We start from the raw sequence: 22094 nt of genomic DNA on the forward strand, positions 1-22094 counted from the left end.
GCCGGGAATCGCCCCGGGAGCGGAGATCCGCCCTGTCCGCGCTCTGGCACGCTTCTCCCCTCAGCCCCTCCACTCTCCTCCTTCGGGAGACCACCTGGTGCTGCGTGGCCAAAGGCTCCTCACACCCCATCTACAGCCGCTTCTCTCCCTGCCGAATAAATGCAGATTTTTGTTTAAGATCGTTTTTACGGGCTTGAAATCACAGGCGTCGCAGGTTTGCAGACATTTAGGTTGGAAAAAACCTCTGAGATCATCTGCTCCAACCTGTGACCAAACATCACCTTGCCAACCAGACCCTGGCGCTGAGAGCCACATCCTGTCTGTCTTAAACACCTCCAGGGACGGTGGCTCCACCGCCTCCCTGGGCAGCTGTTCCAATGTCTGATCACCCTTCTGTGAAGAAATCATTCCCAATGTCCAACCCCAACCTCCCCTGGCACAGTTGAAAACTTTGTGCTGTCATTCTGTCACTTGTTACCTGGGAGAAGAGGCCAGCCCCTACCTTGCTACAACCTCCTTTCAAGTCTAGTAATACAGTCCTACTTCAAGGAATTCTTTCTTAATACAGCTTTACACTTCAACATAGCTCTGCTTCAGCAGTGTTTAACTGCTATTCATTACACGTGTCCTTCCTGACACATTTTCCTTCCTAACATGCCCACTCACAGTGGCAGTGCCACGCTCAGGCTTTGGATGGCCCCGCAGAGTGTGCCTGACCTTAGGGCCCTTTTTAAAGTTGTGGGATTCTGCAAAACAGACTGAGTCAATTATGATTCAAGTCATGTTGGCTTCCTGCTGGCAATGGTGTTGGGGAATCAAAAATGACACACCAACATGTAAATTTCAAGGAACTGAAGTTTGTTTTCCCGAACTGTTTGGCTTTGTCCTGAAAAGTCATCACTGCCTCAAGCAGCACTGTCCCCCCCTCTCCCTTCTTCTCAAAGCGTGTTTTTTTTGTTTTTTGTTTTTTTTTAGAAATCACTGTGGAGCTTTTTGTATCTTTTTGTTTCTGGTATCTTAGTAATATGGATTATATATTTGTATAGAACATATGAATAATAAAAAAGAGATGCTATCTTTTGCTTACAGAAAGCCACGTGATTTCTGCACCTGAGATATGCAGAAAAAAAGCCCCACACACTCAGCAGGTTAGGAAATACTAGTTTATCCACTTTCCTGGTATCCACAGGCATTCACATTGTTCCCAAGGTGCCAAGGCAAAAACCAGCTCTTTTACCAAAGCTGGTTTCTGCAGCAGTGGGTTTTTTGGTTGCTGTTTTTGAGTGCTTGTAAAAGGATGCATGCTAAGGAAGGAGGCGACTCTTCATCATATCCCTCAAGTAGTATCTATAAAATGAAGCACGAGGCCCCTTCTTCCCTGTGGCTCCAGGAGGAGATGCAGCCACCTCATGCCAGCACTGTTTCTTTCACCCACTGCCACCTAAAGGGTTGTTTTTCTGGTAACTGCTCCACTGCAGCTGATGCTTAGGATTTAAAGCAGGAAGATACACTCAGGACCTGCTGGAATTCTTATGAGATGTGTGGCCAAGTAGAATCCTTACAGGATCAGGTTTTCATTCTCCAATGTGTGTGACTTAAAAATGCAATTGCTGATGTAGATAGCAAATGCTAATTGTCACAGCACTGATGGTGAGGACTTTTCAAAAATACCCCTATAAAACCATGAGTGAAGCCAGAATGGCAGGGGGTAGTAGACATTACTTTCCCTTAGCTATTTTTCTGGACAAGCTCCTGAGAAGTTTCCTGTCTTTAGCCAGGCCGAATACAGCCAGGAGGGCTGTGTAAGATAAAATATATCTGTTGCTGCCAGAAAGAGGCTCTGCACACTTCTTAATGAACCCACCTCCTGTGCTCCCGAGAGCGGAGGGAACATTCACCCTCCCACCTTGGTAACTTCTGTGCTGTTCCTCACCTCTGCCAGGAAAGAGCTAGGGAGGGGTTGTGGTTCTGCGCCAAGGGGAGCGATGCAGGGTGGGCAAGGCAGCTTCGTGGGCATGGAATGGCACCTGTGGAAAGGGTCAGAGGCTTCTGAAGGCTACTTTCATTATCAAGGGAAAAGGAAAGCAGCAGCTGCCACCAGTCTGAGCTCCTGGGGTGGGGTTTACTTGTTAGAGAGTCTTTTACTGGTGCGATTTCGCAGCTAATCTGTGCAGGAGCATTCTTCTTGGTGGGCCAGCGTAGGTTTTGCCCTAGCTAGGAACAGATAAAGCTATTCCTAGACCTGTTGTTCCATCCACAGCTTGTCAAACAGCAGAATGTCTTTGTTCCTAATTGGGACTGAGAACTAACAAATTTACAGTGTAACTTAAAAAAGCCATGATGATGTGTTGGAAGACTATGGATGCGAGCTAACCTCCTGTGTTCCAGAATCCAGCAGTCACTTTCCAGACATTCATTTTTCTTCTGGCATCAGTGAAAAATCCTCATGGACTGGCCTTTTGACAGCAGAAAGATTCCCCATCCCTGGGTAATCACAGCTTTCTCCCACTACAATTTTTATTCCCACTACTATGGGGGAGTGAAAGACCAAAAGAACAGGAAGAATTGTAAGGTTTGGTACTCAATGGACCTGCTGCCCTACTGAGCTGCACAAGTGAGGCAGCGAGAGCTGTCATTCCTGCCACCTGCAGCACAGCCTGCTGGCCCAGCCTCCAGGCAAGGGGAAATCCGAGGCGTCATTCACCCCTGCCGCAGTAATAGGCTTCCTTTTATCACACCACCATAGGAACACCAGAGTTTATCCTTTGTTTTTGTAAATGGTTGAGTGGGCAAGAAAATGCAACACTTTGGGATTTCCCCGGCTGGGATTTCCCCCACCATCCTGTGTGAAACTTCAGCTCCTTAAAAAAAAAAAAATTACTGAATGCTGCTACACCAGCATCAGATGTTCAGGCTAGTGCTGCAGACTGAGGAAGTGAGCTTCAGATACAAAAATTAAATCCTAGTTACTACAACCCAATTTATATTACCTTCATCCCTTCTTGGCTATTTTTAGTAATTTCTCTTCACTCAGAATCTGAAGAAACAATGTAGACTATGCACGTGTACTGGGGATGTATTGCTGATTTCTTTGCATCAGATTATTTAGAGTGGCTGATAATGAGTCAGCAAAAACTTGAAGCCAGACACTTTAACACCCAGATTTATCTCAGGGCCTCATCAATCATCAACCAAGGAAGTGACATCAGAGGAAAGAAACAATAGTACCACCAACAAAAAAGAAAAAATAATTAATGACTTTATTTTTTTTTTAGTTCAGTTGGCCATCTGAGGTGCTAAAATCTCAACACCAATGAAGCAAGTGTGCATAAAAACAAACGATAAAACACAACCAAATAGAAGAAAACAGGCTGGAACAGAGTTGGTTTTGTACAGGTAGGGTATTCACTTTTCTGTTAACGCTCCATACATGCCAACCGTAAAAGCCTTGAACAATCTGAATATCAGAGTTCAGGTTCACACAAAAAGGCAGATGCCAAAGCAACTCCCTTTGCCTGACCTAGACTTCACATACATACGCATGCACGCACAGATATAGAGTATTTAAATTACTGCAATGCCATCAGAACATGGCATCCTGCCCTTCACACCTGCTTCCAGTGACATCCTCATCTGCCTGCTACCCTGCCTAATACCTGCCAAGCAGGAACACACAGGCAGGGTAGCAGGCTTGGACAATCCAAAAGCAGGAACTTTTGGAAAGCTTCCCATCTCTGTTACTTTGCAAAGGTCAACAGCCAGCGATCTCTGTGAACTATATACAGGCTGGTTTTTAGTATGCTTTAGAGCGCTCTTCCTTGCAGACAGTGACAACTGAAATTCCCACTGCAGCTTTTCAGTTTGTACATGGGAGATTTTACAATGTAACACCTCTCTCAATCCACTGGTGTGTGGTGCAAACACTTAATGGAAAACTCATTTTAGAAGAATGTTAACCAAACAAGGTGTAGCTGCTGACAAAAGGGAACTGCCGGCTGCTCTAGATCATGCTGTCTAGACCACTTAGAATACTTCATTAACGTTCAGGATTGGGATGTATAAAAATATTAAAACCCACCAGAGTGCACACACTAGCTCTATGCAAGCACCGTGTTCTAACAGAGGCCTAGGCATTGCACAAAACTCAGATTCTTGACCATGGGGGTAGCCCAAGGATCCACTGGTGCCTTTACATACAAACAAATATTTACAGAAAATGCAGAGACAGAGAGAGAAGGACAGACTTTTAAAACTTGCAGTTTGCTCTAAAATATGTTCAGCAATGCAGTTTATAACATGCCCTAGTGAGACCAGGGGGTATTGGTTAACTGAAAGAAGGAATATGTCTGAAAGTTGGAGCTGAAATGTCTTGTCACCTCCCCACACATTAGTTCTCTGAAGCTCGGAATTTTACAGCCAGTTGTGACTTTTAATGAAAATGTGGTTAAAAGGAACAGAAGAGTAAAAAAAAAAATATTACTATGAAAACAACAGATTAGTTGTTCTGGCAGTCCTCAGTCCCCCACCTCCATTTATTTCCTGGGCACTTTCTTCCAGGAGCTGGTGTTCCCCTCCCTTCCTTGCAGGGGGCTGAAGGGTTTGCCCCATCCTCAGTGTGCCCGTTTGGAAACCAACACGGCTCAGGTTCCAAGCTCGGCTCTCTTCCCACCTGCTGCCGGGATGAAGCGGCCAGCCCTGGGTCAGGGCACGTCACCTGGGGACAGCCACCCTCGCGTGCCACGTCTCAGGAGCTGAGGGTCCCTTGGTTCTCCTCACACGTGAAATGGACACACGTCACTGAACGCGCATGGCTGAGCGTGCGCTGCGGGCAGCGCGAAGAGCTAGAACATCCTGCTCGGATTCGGATACAAATAAGGAATCTTGTGCTCACAAGAACCTTCTTCAGCTTTAAAAATACAAAATTTGAATTAAAAATATTCAGAGAGTAAAAAAACCCACTACTGATATGCAAGTCATATTCTTAAAGTGCAACTGAACAGCAAATAACAAGTTGTGCCTTTTACAACCATTTTGATATAAAAAGGCCTTTTAACATTCCCTTTAGTGTATTTTAAATCAATTTGTGTGTGCGATGTTAGCTCTTTGTTTTCATTCTTGCCGCTGGAGGCCTTCAGCAGAACCCGAAGAGTTTAGGGTTAGAATATGTGGGTTTTCTGTGCAATAAGGTATTACACCCGGAAGTGATCTCACTCCTCAGCATTGCAAAGATCTGACCAATGTCCCTCAGCATGAAAGGGAAAAGAAACCATCTGGTGTTTCTTCTTCAGGACTTTGTTCTACAGCTCACATTCAATGACCTTTTGTTACAAAATAGATGTGATCCATATACCCAGTGCACTATAAAATGGACTGAGGCCAATTCTCTGCACAAGACAATTCACAGTAAACTTTCTTTTTTCCCCTCTTCCTGAACTCCAGCTTCCAGTGGCCCCTCAAATGCAGACTGTGTAAACTACCTTTGCCAGTCTGACTCGAGCAGCAGGCCCTGCACCAGCAAACGGGAAGGAATTCTGTTCATTAGCCATCCTGCTGGTAAAGGCAACACTCTGGGATGCTGGAATGGCAGGTGCCTTTGCTAAACTTGCTAAACACGCACAGTTGTGAAGTAGCACTGCAGCTGCCTGTCTGTCTGCTTGGTTTCACGAGTATTTGGATTTAATTTGTAATGCCTTAGCATAAAACACTAGGTGGAATAAAGGGAGAACACTTTGGGTGGAAAACATGGGTTTCCACAGTTAGCAACCAGCACTGCTCAGTGTCCCCATGGACACTCCTACCCATTGTCCCTCAGCATGGGACATTCTCCCAAGTCAGAGGTGAATTCAAATCATAGATCTTGGCTTATAGGAGACCTCTCTGAAGGAGGCAGAGAGCCAAGAGCAAGAAACCATGCAAACTTCTGTGTTGGGGCAAAGGACTGAAGGATGTTCAGCCCTGTTGGGGTGCCTCGCACCGGCAGTGTCAGTTCCAGCTGGAAGAGTCAGGCTGTACAAATGTGCTTGTGAATGGACATGTTCTCAAAGATGTCAGAAAGCAGCCTTGGTACTTCTTTAACACAAAAAGAACACAGCATCCCAAGTAAGGAAACCCTCTGGACACATCATGTGAAGGATGGGACACATCCCCAGTGCACGGTGCTGTTTCAGCTCTGCAGGATAGGTTAAGGACACAGTTTGCCCAGGGAGTCTGTCCCACAGGGAGTGGGGCTGAGCTGCTCAGTGCACATCCTGCTCACTGGTTATTGTGTGGTTACACTCAGGACCCTCCTGGCTGAAAAACAGCAGATTCACTAGCTGGGCCAAAAGGAGCTTCTTCCAACAGATGCAGCAGGAAATGTGCTATTTTTGTTTTCGTGGAAATCCCTTGAACTGTATCATGACTGTGAGTATCTCCTCTTTCAGTGAGGAAGAGTCATATGGGATATTTCTGCCTCACAGTTTTGGCTTTCTTATTATAAAAATGTAAAATTTAAATAAATATAGGTTTGTTAGTCCAAAAGAGAGAATGTGGGATGTGGAAGAAAAGGATGCTAAGAACACAAATAGATTCTTAAAATCCATTGAGTGCACAGGATTTTCTCATACAGGAAAACTCCTAGGGCAGGATGCATCCATGGGTACATAAAGGCTGCCCTTGCTGTGAAGCAGGGACCAATCTGCAGTAGTGTCTTTCTCTAACAGAGTTAAAACACTCCCTCCACAATCAAATATGTGTAACAATCAAATTATTATTAAGAACACTAATAAATAGCCACAGGTAACAACGTCCAGTAATTTTGAAGTGGAAGTTGTAGGATGCAGCAGGCACACACACCATCACTCGTCCATTTTTTTCCTAAAAGATACAAAAATGAATCTTCTTTCAAGTATTAAAAAAATAAGTTAATTGACATAAAAGGGTCAAAGTGACTGAGGGCCCAGGCAGGTCTTAAGCTTTGTTTCCAATGTGCAAAAACAAAATACAAAGGAAGAAAAAATAAAAACACTGAAAAGTCTTAATGGTGGTTCGGTCACTTAAGGGCTTCTCCCTTTTAGGGGGCCTTATAACCAGGGAATGCTGCCTGGGAACACCCCCGCCCCAGCACACACTTACCACTGTCCCACAGCAGTATTTTCCAGTGTCAAAACAGTCACAATAAAAACTGAACAAGGAAGTCCACCAGCCTCTGAGCTGTGGCCATGAAGACTAAGGCCAGCAGTAGCTGCCTCTCCAGTGTGTAGCAAAGCAGATAGGCATCTTCCCTCTCTCTTCCGCTCCCCCTTTGTTCCCCACAAGAAGATTTAGGAGGCTAAGGTAGGGAAAGAGTCCACTGATGCCCACTTCTCTCCAAAAAGCAAGAGGCAGAGAGTTCCATCACGCATAGCAGTGTCTTCTCTGTCTTGTATTTCTTCATATCCATGCATAAGGATCAACTGCAGGTTTCTTTGGTGGGGAGGAAGACTAAAGCAAAGAAGGTGTTGCCCTGGGCTTCTGGAGCTCTCTTGGATAGCTGGCTCCACTGCTACAGGCTGCTGTGGTTTTTCAGGAAAGGTTGCCATTTCCCTCCCTTTTATTAGAACTGGTGTAGTAAAAATGGGAAAGGAATGGACTGCCTTAAATCCAGTGTAGTTAAGGGTACTTCTTCCCTTAACCTCCTTCCCCACACATGGATTATTCCCCCTCCCTCCTACCACACACAAAATATGGTCCATTATACAGGACCTCAAGGAGACTCCACAGTCTCAACTCACTTCTTCAACTTTGCTTGCAGACATGTAAAACTTAAGCTTCTGGAACCGACACACTTATCAAAAGACTTCTGAGTGCTTCAAACCAAATCCCTGCATGCTGTTGGACCCTTCAGAGGTTTCCCCTTCAACATCTTCCTATCCATGTAATTCTGGCAAACTCAGGGTAGGCCAACTGGACAACACAGACCAGCAGAGATAAATGTGTTAAGCTCAGGACCAGTTCAAGCTAAAACCTTTGGAAAGCATGACTGCCTCCAGGTCCTTGTCTTCTTCTTTTTCTCTAAGCCGCTGCTCCTCAAGGAGAGCCACAAGGGAATCTCTCTGCTCCACTACTTCAAGCATTTCGTTCAGGATCCTCTTCTCCTCCGAGAGCTCCTCATCTGTCTTCAGATGATCTACAGAAATATCAAGAACTATCAGCATAAACAAGGCTAGGAATACACACACACAATCCATGAAATATTCCCTTTTGCTCTCACCTTCTACTGCCATCCTCTCACGGAGTTCCTGCTGCAGTCGACTCTGCCTGTCTTCCAGTTCTAGCTCCCGAGCACTAAAAGGAAAAGAGCAGAAGCCCAAGTCCCAGATGTAATAAAATACTGCTTACATTGCTTCATATTCATTCTCAGTTTCCGCTCCCTCTCTAGATATCTGCTGTGCATTTTACCAATCTCATCTGGAGCAACTCTTCAATAACTTAAGACAAATAACTGTATTTTTAAAAGATTTAATTGCACTTTTAGCATTGCACGTTCTTTGCCTTCAGCTAGGAAGTGCAATGATGAAAGTGGAGCAAACTAAATATAGAGCAGAGTCAAAGAGCAAATAAATCTGCAATGCCTCTACATATCCCCTGCTACTTCGGAGTCTAAAAACCAAAGTTACTTATTAACAAATTACTTATTACTTAAGGACATTGTCAGACTATTGCAAACACCACCTTGGGAATTTTCTGCCACTAAGGCCATCAGCTTCCACATTGGTGAGGTGAGCTGACACACCTCAAAATGAATTTTGGTGAATTTGCACAGTGGGAACAGAAAAATCCCACATTTTCATGAACAGGAAAACACCCTTACCATCTGAGCCCACATGAGAGGCATTGGGGTCTCCCTTATAGGCAGAAAGGAGGGCCACATGGCAAGGTGGCTGAATGAAATGCTTTTGTCTATGCTTAGAAGACAACTTTACCAAAACCAAAAAGGAGTCCCACATTATTTCTGCATAGCTCAAAAACACCTGCACAAACAGGATGTGTTTTATACAAGAACAGCATTAGAAGGGCTCACAAAACTGTACTTCTTTATGTTCACAAATAATTTGAACTTTCATCCCTTACCACTATTATTCTTTCGTCTACCACTCCTCTGAAATGTACTTGGGGTTCCTATCTCAGCCTAAGAGGCTTCTGGCATAACAGGGAAGACGATACTGACAGATCTTCTACTGCTATTTATGACAAAATCTCCATTTTTTCTACATTCACTCACAATATCATCAGTTCAGACTCGTAGCGAACCAAGGCATTCTTCTCCTGCACCAGCTTGAACCACTCCTGCATCAGCTTGGGGTCATCCTTCTTACCCATGCCTGCCAAGAAAGAAAGCTGGTAAATTTTCAGGTAATGCCCTGCAATCCTTACAAGCCCAAACTGCAAAAACAACAACGGGGCAAAATGTGCAAAGAAAGCCGAGCAAGATGCTGCCAGAGCACTCCCAAGCCGGGTCCGTTCAGTTTGCCTGCAGCACTCAGTTGAGTGGAAGTCACCTACAAAAGAATTCTCTTCCCTTTGGAGCCTATTTTTTTTTTTCCCCTGATATTCTTGTGATTACTTGTTTCTTCCTCACTCTCACTGTAGAAAGCCCCAATTTCTATGAGTATTTAACTTTTACTTTCATTAGAAGAATTTTATAGATGCTCATGCCAGCTACTTAAAACATATGCTCATCAGAAAAGGATTCAATTGCTACTCCATGTTTTACCTTTGTTTTCTTCAATTGCATGTCCTCAAGCTTTTCTTTTACTAGCCAAAAGTAACATCTTCTCTCTTCTTTTTCCAACAGTTAAGTAAATCTTTTCTGACTGCTCCTCCTAGTCACACAAATCTATTAATCCTGAAGATCCCTCAGCACAGTTAACACAGAAACTAATTCTACTGTACTGCATACCAGCACTAGAAAGAAAAGGAACCCCCAGACACATTTGCTAATATGAAAGAAGAATAAAGAAAACTTGGGCCTTGACCACCTAGTACAGAACTCTTTGCTTGTCCTTTAATTTTAGAACAAACTCCTAAACTAACTCAATAGTCCACTGATGAGACTTGCGCCTCTAGGAAGTCATGTGGAATAAATGCAGAATGCTGTTCCCAAAGCCTTCTGTTGATATTTAGCAAACACAAGAACTTACCAAGGAGGGTCCTCCTGGCAAGCTTTTGGTCTGGGCCACTTATTCCACACTGAACCACCTGCATCTGAATGCTGTGATTTACATCAGACCCCAGTGGCAATATTCCTGCCCGTGGGAGTGGAAGCAGGAGCAAGGCCTCAAATCAAGCTCACCAGCACTTCTGGATTGCTGCCTCCCATCAGATTGCACTGCAGATGACCTAGGCATCCCAAGGTAACTAAGATCCCTGTCTCTGCTTATTGTTATGGATATGTACTCTACATCAAGAACAAAAGCTCTCAAACAGTCCATCTAATTCTAAAATAATCGAGCAGTAAGCTTACTATTCAAACTCTGTGACACAGACACATCACAAATACCACATTAATGGCTACTTAATTCAGACCATACCCTGCCTCATCCTCAGTATGTCAAGAGAAGCACTGCCCTGCAGTTACACAAGGGAGAGCCTAAAACTCCTAGTAAGCTGCAGCTTGGGCTGCCTTTCACCTGCCTTTGGAAGCGTGTCATACCAGCCCCTCAGGGAATACCAGGCTGGGTTGTACCACCCCAAGAGCCCCTGGCTCTGTGGACTTTATACCAGTGTGTTGCTCAGTTCCAAGCATTCCTTTCTGAGCATCTCTGCACAATATGCCCATGTGGCGACAGGAGAGGGAGACTGTACATGCAGATGTCCAGCGCTGTGGTGCCATGAAAACACTGGGAAGTCTCCCCTTCCTTTCCAATGCCAGGATGTATAGAAAACAAATGCCTCTAAGAAAAAGCCAAAAACACAGTGCTACTGACCTATGAAATATGTAAGTATTTTTAAACAGCCAATGAGTAGAGGAATAATGGGAGGACTGGAAAGGGAGCACTGACAACTGATGTGAGGGAGCACTATGGAAAGCAGGTAAGTGGTTAGCAAAATTACACCATGAACACACATAAAACAACCCCTTCCCCATGCCTTGGCAATGGAAACTCTACAGCAAACTCCATTTTGTATAGTTAAAGAATGCACTCGGCAAGACAGATGAGGGCAATCTAGTCTAACTTAAGGTCTGATGGTTTTTAAAATTCACGGGTGTTTTTCAAATCAGTCCTTATAAAGACACAGTATTCCTTTAATCCCTAGATGCTAATTAAAAGGCTGTATTTAAGGAAACAGATTGTCACCCTTACCCCACCTTCCGAACATCTTTCAGGAGGAATAGAGTAATTGAAGCCACCAAATGAAAATAGAAACTTTTGAGTGTGACACTTCTGGTCTCACAGCTGCTGCCCATTGTCCCTCCCAGTCACTGCACCTTCTCTTGCACAGCTGGGACTAGCAAAAGGGATACTGTACCTTTAACAGTTTGCCACAGGCTCAGAGAAGCTGGTTACCACGTAGCTACACACAAGGCTGGTTTGGGGACACAGCAAGAAAAGGGCTGGGGGCCTTGTGGTCACTAGCTGACTAGCGCTGCTATGACAACCCAGCTGTGGGCAGGGAGGACACGGGGTGTGTGAGGTTACGTTACCTTCATGGGCACAGCAAGGGCAGAAGGAGAGAGGTCTACGACGTGGTGTCCCGGCATTGGGCTCAACTTCAATAGGACCCAACGAGGAAGAGGAAGAGGCAGGAGAGGAAGAGGAAGTTGGAAGTGGAACGGAAGAGGAGGAAAGGGGTGAAATAAAAGACAAGCAAAGGACAAAAAGCATAAGAGTGAGAAAGAAAGGAAACACAAGAAGAAAAAGAAAAGAAAAAATACAAGAAATGGAGAAGCAGAAACAAGGGATACAGTCTACAGATGAATAATGTCCCTAATAAGCACAGATAACAGGTAAGAGGTAGACTGAGGTACTGGTGAACTCTTAGTGAGCTGTACAAATACCAGGCAGGAGGTTACTGTTACTGCACTTTTCCTAATGTACAGTTTTCAGGTGCAAGGTCTTTAACCAAAAGGTTTGTGACCCAGATGTCAGGACGAGTAGAGGCATGTATTTAACTTGTATTTAACTTCTGCTGATAAATGTCAGATTTCAAGCAGGATTACAGTAAGTCTTGCCTGCATGCATAAGACACCAGCTGTAAGCAGCCACCCTACCTTAAGCTCTGTCAGGACCATGCTCTTATCACCGTGGCAGCATCCACTGATGGTAAAAGTGTCCTTTGTAATGGAATAGAATGTCTTCAGACAGGGAACACCACAGGGAGAATGTGATTACCATGGAACCAACCTGCCAGTATCTGCTGTGTCAAGTATGGCGAGTACACACGTACCCACCCGATTGTTGTGCTTCAGAGAGAAAGGCTTTTACATGGATAAAGTGATTCGTATCAGGGGCTGTGGGGGCAGCCACTGACTGAGGACTCTGCAGAGTTAAGCCAGTAAATTTAAAGCTCTCCCTTGGTGTTCTCATTCCACAAAGCATTTTAAAGCTTACAAGTCCTGTTAGTAACAGTGACTTACTGAATTTATACTGAATCTTTATAATCTTTTCCATCAGCCAGTGAAGGATAAGCATTTCTCCATCTCTCAAAAGGTTCAGCTTCTTTAACACCAAGAATTTGCTTTTCAGAGATACTTAGCATTATAGAGATAAACAGCAGGCAGTAACCAATATCACTAATAGTTACAGGAGAACACACACCAGGGAGATGATGAACTCTGAAACATCAGAGCTACCAGAAAGGAACACTTACTGGGCTCAGGGCACAACTGCATTTTTAAAGAGGAGGCATTTCTGTGTTGGGAAGAGGCATAAACTCCACAACAACAGTATGGTAAGAATAACAGTAATTTTGGAGAAGTCAGCAGAGTTTGGTGTTTGTGGTTCACAGAAAGCTCTACAAAATTAGAGTACCAGTGAGCTGGGAAGGCTTTAGAAGGGACCATCACAGAACTAGACCAACACATGGATGACACACTGGAGCAAGAGGGAGAGCACAGCAGCTTCATTCAAAGCCTGTGACTGAGCAGCACGGCTCTCTCAGAAGAAGAAACCTCTGTACTGGAAGCAGGAAGGGGCAACATCAGGAGAGGTGCCACAGCTGGCCATAGGACAGTTACAAATAAAGCATCGCACCAACAACAGTTGAGAAAGTACCAGAACATTAATTACACTGTTCTGAATTTTTTAACTTCTTCATTTAAAATACAAAAATACTAAGGCTTTTTTCCTACAACTGCCATTTCACAGATCAGGTTACAAAAGCAAAAACAAACAGAAAAAACCCCAAGCCACAAAGGTATGGTGTAAAACATGCTTCCACACAAAGCAGAGCATTTAGTGCATGATACTTGTTAAGCATTTTTTATTTCCCATCCTATCTAATTCAAAACTACAACTTTAAGCTAAAAGCTTTAATACTCTAACTTGGTCTAACCACTGTTTTGAGGGTGCTCAGGGAGATGGAGATTTAACTGTATGGAAAAATCCACTTCTCTCAGGGCTTGAGATTTCATTCAGAACTGGGTGCTGGGGGGATTTGATACATTTCAAGCCATGGACATAGAGACTTGGTAAGGAACTTCCAGTTTTCTGTATTTAAGCTGAAAAGAAATACCCACTATGTGAAAATGTCATTCATCTCATTGTGAAATGGCCACACACTGCTAGCTTTTGCCATCAGTAAACAAGTGGTGTGATACTAGGAGAGGATCCCATCTTTGTTCTCCAGTAAAAAGCCCCAGGGATCACACAGCACCTGACTAACATGGAGTTCACTCCCCACAACTGTACTTTCCTCCCCTGCTCTTAGTTATCTTCCCACTCTTGTCTAAAGAAAATTTGTCCTTGAATCAAGTTACAAAGTCCATGGTATCTACACTAGTCCTGCTACTAGAAAAGTCAACATGTTTTTTCAGTAAGATAATAAACATAACCTTTGCAATTAAGATCCTTTCCAGCTACTCTAGATGTAAATTACAGTTAATTACATTGGTGAATACAGGTTATGATCATTGCAATTACTTTGGAAACAATTTCTGTCCAAAGTAGGATGATTAGCAAGGCTTTAGAAAGTCTTCCTTATGTATTGGAGGTTTTTAACAGCAAGAACAAAGTGCAACCTGAAAACTTACTTCCCATGGTTCTCTGAAGCTTATTTTATGGTTTCTTGCACCAAAAGCCATTAATAATCCAACAATAAATAGTATTACTATTAATAATATTATTGCATTGTTTAGAGAAGAGAAATCACCACCTTCCAGTCTCATTAAATTTTAAATAGGATCATCACTGCAAGACAATTTTTCTGGATGTGGAGCCAGGACCAGATAGGGAAAACCCCATTTGTTGTGCAAATTAAAAAAACCTCAACAAACCTAACCTCCCTTTCTGTTTAAGTCTTCTTCACCACTAAAAACATACTGACACAGGTATTCACCCACAACATGGAAAGAGTTCTGGCAGCAGCAACACCTGCTGAAGCAATTTGTTTGGAAGGAGCTGAGGGGCAAGACAAGAACCATTTCTGTGACCATTCCCTTCTTAGGTTCCTCCTGTGCTGCCAGCAAACAAGGTGTGGGTATAGCCTCTGGACAGAAAATTACCCTTTTTTAAACCAGGAAGATAAAGCTGTCAACAGACTATGTTAGTCACGAGTTGTTCCCTTTCAGTGCCAAACACCAACTCTTCTTTTATGTCAAGCCTTGTAAAGCAGTCCCAGCTGCTGTAAGCCAGAGCATGGTTTGGAGGCAGGAGCTGCAGTTTATTAAGAAAAGGAGTTCCTGAGCACAGTAAACAGTCTTGAGAGGCAGAAGCTCTGCCTTGCACACCAGACACATCCCATTAATAAAGTGATTGGAATTACTTTGCTTCTGTGCAAAAAAGCCACAAGAATGACCTTGTTTGTCACAGTACTTGTGAGAGATTGCAGACTTAGCTACAGTGGTGGGAACCAAGAGCCAGGTCAAGAATAAATACCATAGCTGCAATGTCTCTTCAAAACAAGGACCAGAAATTGTATAACCACTATGTTCATTTTCACTGCACATTGTTCTTTGTTACAGAAGCTACATTGGGCTCTTGCATTCTTTTCTAACATTTATTTACCTGTTGATTAAAGAGCAATTCTTCAGACCGGTTTTGTCCTTTTCCTCTCTACCTCCAGAACACTTCTTCACAATCAGAAGCCCAGTGGTCAAAATGATCAATCAGGATGAAGAAAGCACCACACAGAGTTTGAGGTGGCACATTGATAGCAAGGATTTTGACAGATGTCCCACAAGCACATCACAGTTTATTAAATCTGGGTCAAACTCAATATCCTCTAAAGTACAATCACTAGAAGAAACCTGGGGAAAACTCACAGAGAACCAGATTGTCATGCACACTGAACCACTTTTATTTGTCCAGTAGAAGTGGGTGGGGAAAATGCAGGGAAGGGAAGGAAAAAAAAAGGGGAAAGCAGTGGTTGGAGCAGAACACACACAAATATGACTCCAGAGAAGTCTTCTGCTTCTACTAGACCTCGAGGCACTTCAGAATGCACTCAGAATGAATACAGTCCTGCACTGACCCTGTCTCCCAAGACTGTTGTTTTTGTGTGCAGAAAGAAGCAGGTAAATGGCAATTGCCTAACAAGTACTGGTACTTAACAAGTTCTGCTTATCAAGTGCTCTTTCCTGCTCAAAATTTAAAGCAAAGAAAACAAGTTACCAATTCACTTCAGTGTCAAAAACGGCTGCAGACTGCAAAAACAATGTTTATCTTACAACTCCATTCCCCTTCCAGAAGAGCTGTGTTTGCCAATCATAAGAAATAGGACTGATCCCACTTGAATATATCAGACTCCAGCCTAGCAGAGTTAGACCTGCAAGACTTTAAAGGACATAGTAAGCTCAAATCTTTTAAGTAAGTTTAAAAAAAAAAGGTGAATTTGTTGAAGAGTGTGCTTTAAATAGAGTACAAAGATTTTTAAAAAACCCAAACAATTGCACTTTCCCTGCCCTGTTTACCTGATGTTCATAAAGCTCTTGTTAAGAAGGGAGAATATGTGCCTGAAATCAACACTATCAAATCTACCAGTTCTCTTCCCTACATCTTCTTGCCTCTCTTGGCATATGCCAGCCAAGAAAAAAGCAAAATAGGAGTGTGTGGCTGTTTATTTAATGATTCCCTGCTGGGTGCAAGGAAAAGGAAACTGCTCACTTGAAGGCAGAGGAAACCATGGAGGTACTTTCCAGAGGCAAACAAGGACTTACTGGGTTAGGGGGAATTGAGGCTGGGACTAAGGAAGCAAGGTGACTAATGGAGAACAGACTAAAGTGAGGGAAAAAAGGGTAAGGAATGAAAGGAGAAGGCAGATTTGAGAAGGCAGAACCTAAAATTTACAGACAAATAATGCTGAGCAGAAGAGGGAGCAGAGCCCAAAAATCTTGGAAGAAATCCAAAGGCTGGGATTCAGACTGTGGAGACTGTGTCAGTGGGAAGACGAGACTGGGAGTAGCTAGTGGAGAGAAATAGGATGGCTGAAGGGTGGAATGCTAGGATTTCTTTGTCAAGAAGGCAGGATTAAAATTAAATGTCTGAGAATAAAAACGGAAGTGGGGTAAATAGCTCTGGATGAAATAAGACAGGATCAGGACAAGGACTGTCTCAAAAGAGGGAACAAAAGGACAAAGAATATATATCCACCAGACCAATGCATCCTTCCACTGTCTGGCTCAGAATCCATATTTTCAAGTCTCACTATTCCACAGCTGCCAACAAACATCTATAAAATCCACTGACTGTGTCCCATTTCCTCTCCATAAGGATCTACCCAGAAGATGACAACCTAGTGTTGCTACCAGTTATTCCATAAGGACATGAGACAGCTCTCTGTGGTGGATCTGAAGGTTATAAATCTGTTGATATATCAATACAATATAAAGTCTTAATTTCAGTTGACTTTGCAATCTTTGTAATGTTCTTTTAACCACATCACGCATACAATATACACACAGGAATAATTACTCAGAATTGAAATGTGACCATCTGTAGCATGAAATGAAACATCTGCGTTACAGCAACGGTACAAAACATTTCAGAACAGGAAGAGAGGATTATGACATCTGAGCAGAGCAACAGAACTAGTTAAGATAGCAATGTGTAATCCTACACACTGGAAGTTGACCAGGATGTCAGAAGTTACCACTCCCCTTGCAGAAGTTGTTGTGCAATCTGTAACAACTAAATATTACCAGTTTACAGATAACTTTCCAAAGTGCTTTGCAATTTTTGTTAATATTCTATATTTTTGTTAATATTCTATTGACTAGAGCCATGCCCATGCCTCAGAGACATGGGTTATCGATAATTAACTGTGCAACATCCAAGCTGCCTGCAGGGCTCAGCAGGACCTCCAGGGATTTTAATGGCTCTCTAGCCAGATGCAGCGTCCTGCACAGACATGTTAATCTCAAAGCTGAGCTCTGTATCTGCCACTTTCTGACAAGTATCACCAGAGCAATGTATCCCTCCTGGCAAAAGTGTTCTGGCAGCCCCAAAAGCAAAAATAAAGCAAATTACACAGAGGCAACAAAATAATACTACAAAGCTATACTGGCTCATTGCATTTAAAGGGATACTGCCCAATATAGTTTCTTTAAAATTTGCTTTGAAAACAGTGTTTTTGAGATGAGCAGAAATTTGATAGAGTTTTAAGATGTATCAACCATTTTTAAAATAACCATGAATATTGCCTGTGACTGTTGAAAGCCCAAGTGACTGAGTCATCATATAAATAGAAGCAGCCTGCTCAAAAATGACCACTCTGAGATGACTGAGCTCAGAGAAACGGAAAAGCAAACACACAAAGAGATAAACAGTAAATTCCATTTCCAATTAAGATTTTCCGCAGCATAATGATTTTTTTTTAAGTGACAGTGTCCCTTTAAATGAAGATTATTTTGCTTTTCTTAAAGCCACTATTAGTGATTTTGATGGGATTGCTGTCTCTAAAGAGGCATTAGGAGCAGAGGCAAGAGGAGGGAGAGGTGTAGTGGAAATAGCATTAAGTAGGGATAAGGGTTTGTTAAAGTGTGATTTAGCATCAACCCTTTTACAGCTCCTACTCTATGCATGTTATGAGCATGGGCCAGCCCTGGTGGATAAAACAGGAAGAGGATTTCAGAGTCTCTCTGCAGGAGATAGCCCAGGAAAGAATGCCAGAGGGACTGAACAGTGAATGAAGCACAGGGCTAGCAGAGGACTGTCACATCAAAATTAGCACAGGGTTAGATCTAAGGAGGAGTCTTCCATTCTGAAACTTGCACTTGGGTGGATATTCTGAACTCAGGTGGATGTTCTTCAATAAAAGTCTACTGTGCCACAAGTGATTCACAACAGATAGGTACAGGTAAATACTATGTGGAACAGCCTCCCTGGAGCAGGAGATCAAATGGCTGTTAAAAACCTGGACAAGATTATATTTGAAGGATTAAATACAGAACACAATGAAATCAAGGAAGATTTCCAGAGATGTGTCTTGGATCAGGCCTAGAGTGTGTGGACCTTTCCAATTGCAGAGTTGGTTTGCAATGCAGCCCCTCAAAAAAACATAGCTTAGATCAAGTAACTTTCTACTCTGGAAGATAAACTAAATGAGACTCTCAGATAACAAGGCAACTGAGCAGAGTTTGCTTTCTATTGAATCTGCTGACAGACAGATGTGTTCATGAGAATAGATTTTGAGTGGTTAAACTAGCAAAGGAAATTTTAATTTTCTGGATAGGCAAAGGTTAATCAAATGTCATTTGCAAACCCAAAAGTTTATCACCTACTAAGGAACTCAGGAAACAACATTAATTAAAGCAAGGGCAAAACCATGGTATAGTGATGACCAGATTCTTAAGTGAAAATGAGAACACTGTAATGTGTGTTTAGCACTAAATGGGGTATTAAAGCAATAGCATAGCAAGAAGCTTAATAGCTCTGTAATGAAGCAAACTGGATTCCAGCAAAAAATTACTGGAACAGCAGATTATTTTCTAACCTTACAGTTAAGACAAAACAAGAAAGAATACATACGTGCCATCTGCAAGTGTTTTCAAAGTCCCTTGAGGGAGCATTTTCGTTTTGTTAGATCAACAACACACTCTGGCTTTTTTTAGAAGGAAAAAAGCCTCACAAGGGCAAGACGGAGGCAACAGCATGACTAATCCTTGCAAGTGTGTTTGCTCTGCTGTCCTAAAGTCTTAAAACACTTTCCCAAAGAAAACTTCAGTGATAGAGCTGGACAAAGGAGAAGCAAAAAACCAGAACGACCTTCCACTGCTAGCAAGGAAGGCAGCTGGAGTGAAAACCGTAAGCAAATTTATAAATATCAGGACTGGGAAAAAGAGAAGAGGGAGCCTTACACATGTTTTGTGGAACATGCCAGGATCTCCTGTTCCTGAGCTGGAAAAGGGGTTCTGCTATCATCAGTCATGTGCAAGGGCTGTTTCTTCTTGTTTGTGAGGCAAGGATGGGAGAAGTAGGTGAAGGGAGGGTGGGGAGAGGTGTCAGCAGGGTTAGTGTCAGCAGGAGGTTCAGCCATACATACCACCCAGATGCAAGTCGATGAGGTCACTGTAATAAGACTCTCCCCAATAGTCTACAACAAGGAATTGGTGAAGACAGAGTTATTGAGTCAGACACCCACCCTAGCCCCATACAATCAAAGCAATATATGAGAAAGACACAGAAACAAGAGACAGGCAGCTACACATGTGGGCGCACACACACATATATAAATACAAACACTATATATCTCTTTTTCTCTATATATATGTACACACAAATACATCACAAACATATATATTGGGAAGAGGAAGAGAAAATTTCCAGCAGGCAGGCGAGGACTTCCAAGGAGAAAAATCAAGAAGCTTACAAGAGACACTTCATCTCTTTGTGTTTGCAGCAGTACCTGTCACTGATGTCTCTCCTGTTCTTGCTGAGAAAAGCAGAATTAATCCTGTTGCTTTGGAGCTGAGCAATTTGTCAGAAGGAAACAGTGTAATTTCTTAGAACAGCTGCAGGAAAGTTGTAAGGGTTGATTTCTTGGAGGTGAGTGAGTGGAGGATGGTGTATGGCACACAGGTGGGAGGCACTGACTGAGCGCCAACATGAATGGCAAACACTCAGGAGTAGGAAGATGGGATTGTGTGCTCCTGCTCATGCAGTCTCTGTGCCAGGGAAGAACTGCACAGCAGTTTTCATGACAGAGATGTGCATTTCCACAGCTGCTAGAGACAGGTGCACCACAAGTCTAGCACTGTGGAACATTTCATTGGAAAGAGACAGATGGAAGTACTGAGAGCAATATTTCTCACTGCATATGATTCATTTGATGTAAAGAGGTAGCCTTAAACTTTTCAGTATTGATCTGACAGTCAATGTTTTCTAAGTTCTTAAAAATTACTATCAAGGTTTATGCTAGAGAGAATAAAAGAAAGGTCCTGGAAATTTCTGATTTGATACATTTTTAAGTTAATGATTGACAAAAAAAATTCGCATAGGAAATCCAAGTCATTAGCATGTCCAAACAGGCGAATGCACTATAATGCAAAGTACTGTTGCATGAGTAATAGTAAATTACATTAATAAACTCATTCAAGGTGTCCCTTGGGACACCACAGAAAACGGAGAAAATTCTTCACTGAGGTCCTGCTTTACCACTGTAGTGAAATACTGTGATGCAATCCATAGGAAGGGGGTGAGGGGGGAGGAAAACAAGGGATGACAGTAGCTCAGACTACCTGTGTATGCCAGACCTCCCCTGAAACAGAGCTTACACTGCCACTTGAAATAGAGCTTAGCCTCCTAATCATTCATTCTTGCTATGAATGCGGCTGTCAAAGGCTGAGATTTTCTAAGATAATCAGAGAGAACACATTAAGGTAATTAAGTAATAATAGGTTGTGAAATTTTCTCGATCAGAAATTAAATATTAGATTGAGCATTCAGCTTCTGAAAGAATAAAAGACCAACTGTGCCATGCCTGAGGCTGTTAATTGAAAAAAAGAAGAGACAAGAAGGTAGCCAAGAAGGCACAATTATTTTGTCAGAATTAAAGTTGATGGCAACCTCCAAAATGTTTCTGAGTTTGATTAGTTGAAGAGCAAGTATCACCCTATAAATATTCCACCTTGACAAATACCAGATAAGTTGTGAAATTCCTGGGAAGAATATTGAGCTGCCTGTATCTATTGCTAAGATCAAAAGCTGTAATATCTTAGGAAAACAGCAGGCCATCACTGTGAAAAACTGTGATTAACAATCTTCTCAGTATAAGTTACTTGCCAACAACATATTAAGGATGATGCAAAATGGATAGAAAGTAGAAACAAAATTATTGTAAGTAAATAATTTTTTATCTATAGAACTGTTTTTTCTTCTTACCAGTTGAACTGAAAAATACTGTTTTCTAAAAATGGAAAGTGGTCCAGATGTGAGATTTGAGGAATTAAAGTTAGTGGAAGACCTCTACAAAACAAAAATTTGCAATTCTTTACAGACAGAAAAGATGACTAAGAAGCAATATATTAGAAGATGATAAATTAGAGAAGAAAGAAAAATTGCAATTCTTTCCAGACAAAAAAGAGGACTAAGAAGCAATATATTAGAAGATGATAAAACTACTTAGAGAAGTAGTTCAGATGGTCTTGTCTTCTTCTATAAGAGAGAAGAAGATAATGATTGCAAGTTACAGGATTCTGTTTCTTCTGTCTGGATTTTTAAGTAGTAAGAAACTACTATTAACATTACCCAAAACTTCATATTTAACTGCTGATCAATAAGTGCTTTTTCTCTTTCCTGAAAATCCTGGAACCTGAAAATCCCACTCATTACAGAGCCTAATACATTGTCCTGGAACAGTTAATACTGGCTGCTGCCTATGGAAGAGTCATTATTTTGGTGCTGTACTGCAATCCTCTATTTATGTGGACAAAGTAAGTACACAGCAGACACACCTCCCAGGCTCCCCCATTTTTTCTC

The 22094-nt window shown here is 42.5% G+C and overlaps 1 protein-coding gene across 32 annotated transcripts in view; it reads right to left on the reverse strand.

Annotated features, from left to right (window-relative positions):
• Positions 1 to 6728: 6728 nt before the first annotated feature.
• The window catches only part of MICAL3 (microtubule associated monooxygenase, calponin and LIM domain containing 3), a 168246-nt gene continuing 152880 nt past the window's right edge, over positions 6729 to 22094 (reverse strand). For 24 of the 32 annotated variants that reach the window (XM_085569976.1, XM_085569975.1, XM_085569998.1 and 21 more), the window contains 5 exons: positions 19660 to 19710; positions 11666 to 11731; positions 9242 to 9341; positions 8231 to 8304; positions 6729 to 8146 (listed from right to left, as the gene is read on the reverse strand). In XM_085569976.1, coding sequence (XP_085426102.1) covers positions 7962 to 8146; positions 8231 to 8304; positions 9242 to 9341; positions 11666 to 11731; positions 19660 to 19710 — 476 coding nt within the window. In that variant the 3' untranslated portion in view covers positions 6729 to 7961. The remainder of the gene's footprint in view (positions 8147 to 8230; positions 8305 to 9241; positions 9342 to 11665; positions 11732 to 19659; positions 19711 to 22094) is intronic. The other 8 variants (XM_085570003.1, XM_085570000.1, XM_085569988.1 and 5 more) reach the window with 3 other exon arrangements.

Source organism: Lonchura striata, chromosome 1A (assembly GCF_050655825.1).
Source record: "Lonchura striata isolate lonStrDom1 chromosome 1A, ASM5065582v1, whole genome shotgun sequence".
NCBI lineage: Eukaryota > Metazoa > Chordata > Aves > Passeriformes > Estrildidae > Lonchura > Lonchura striata.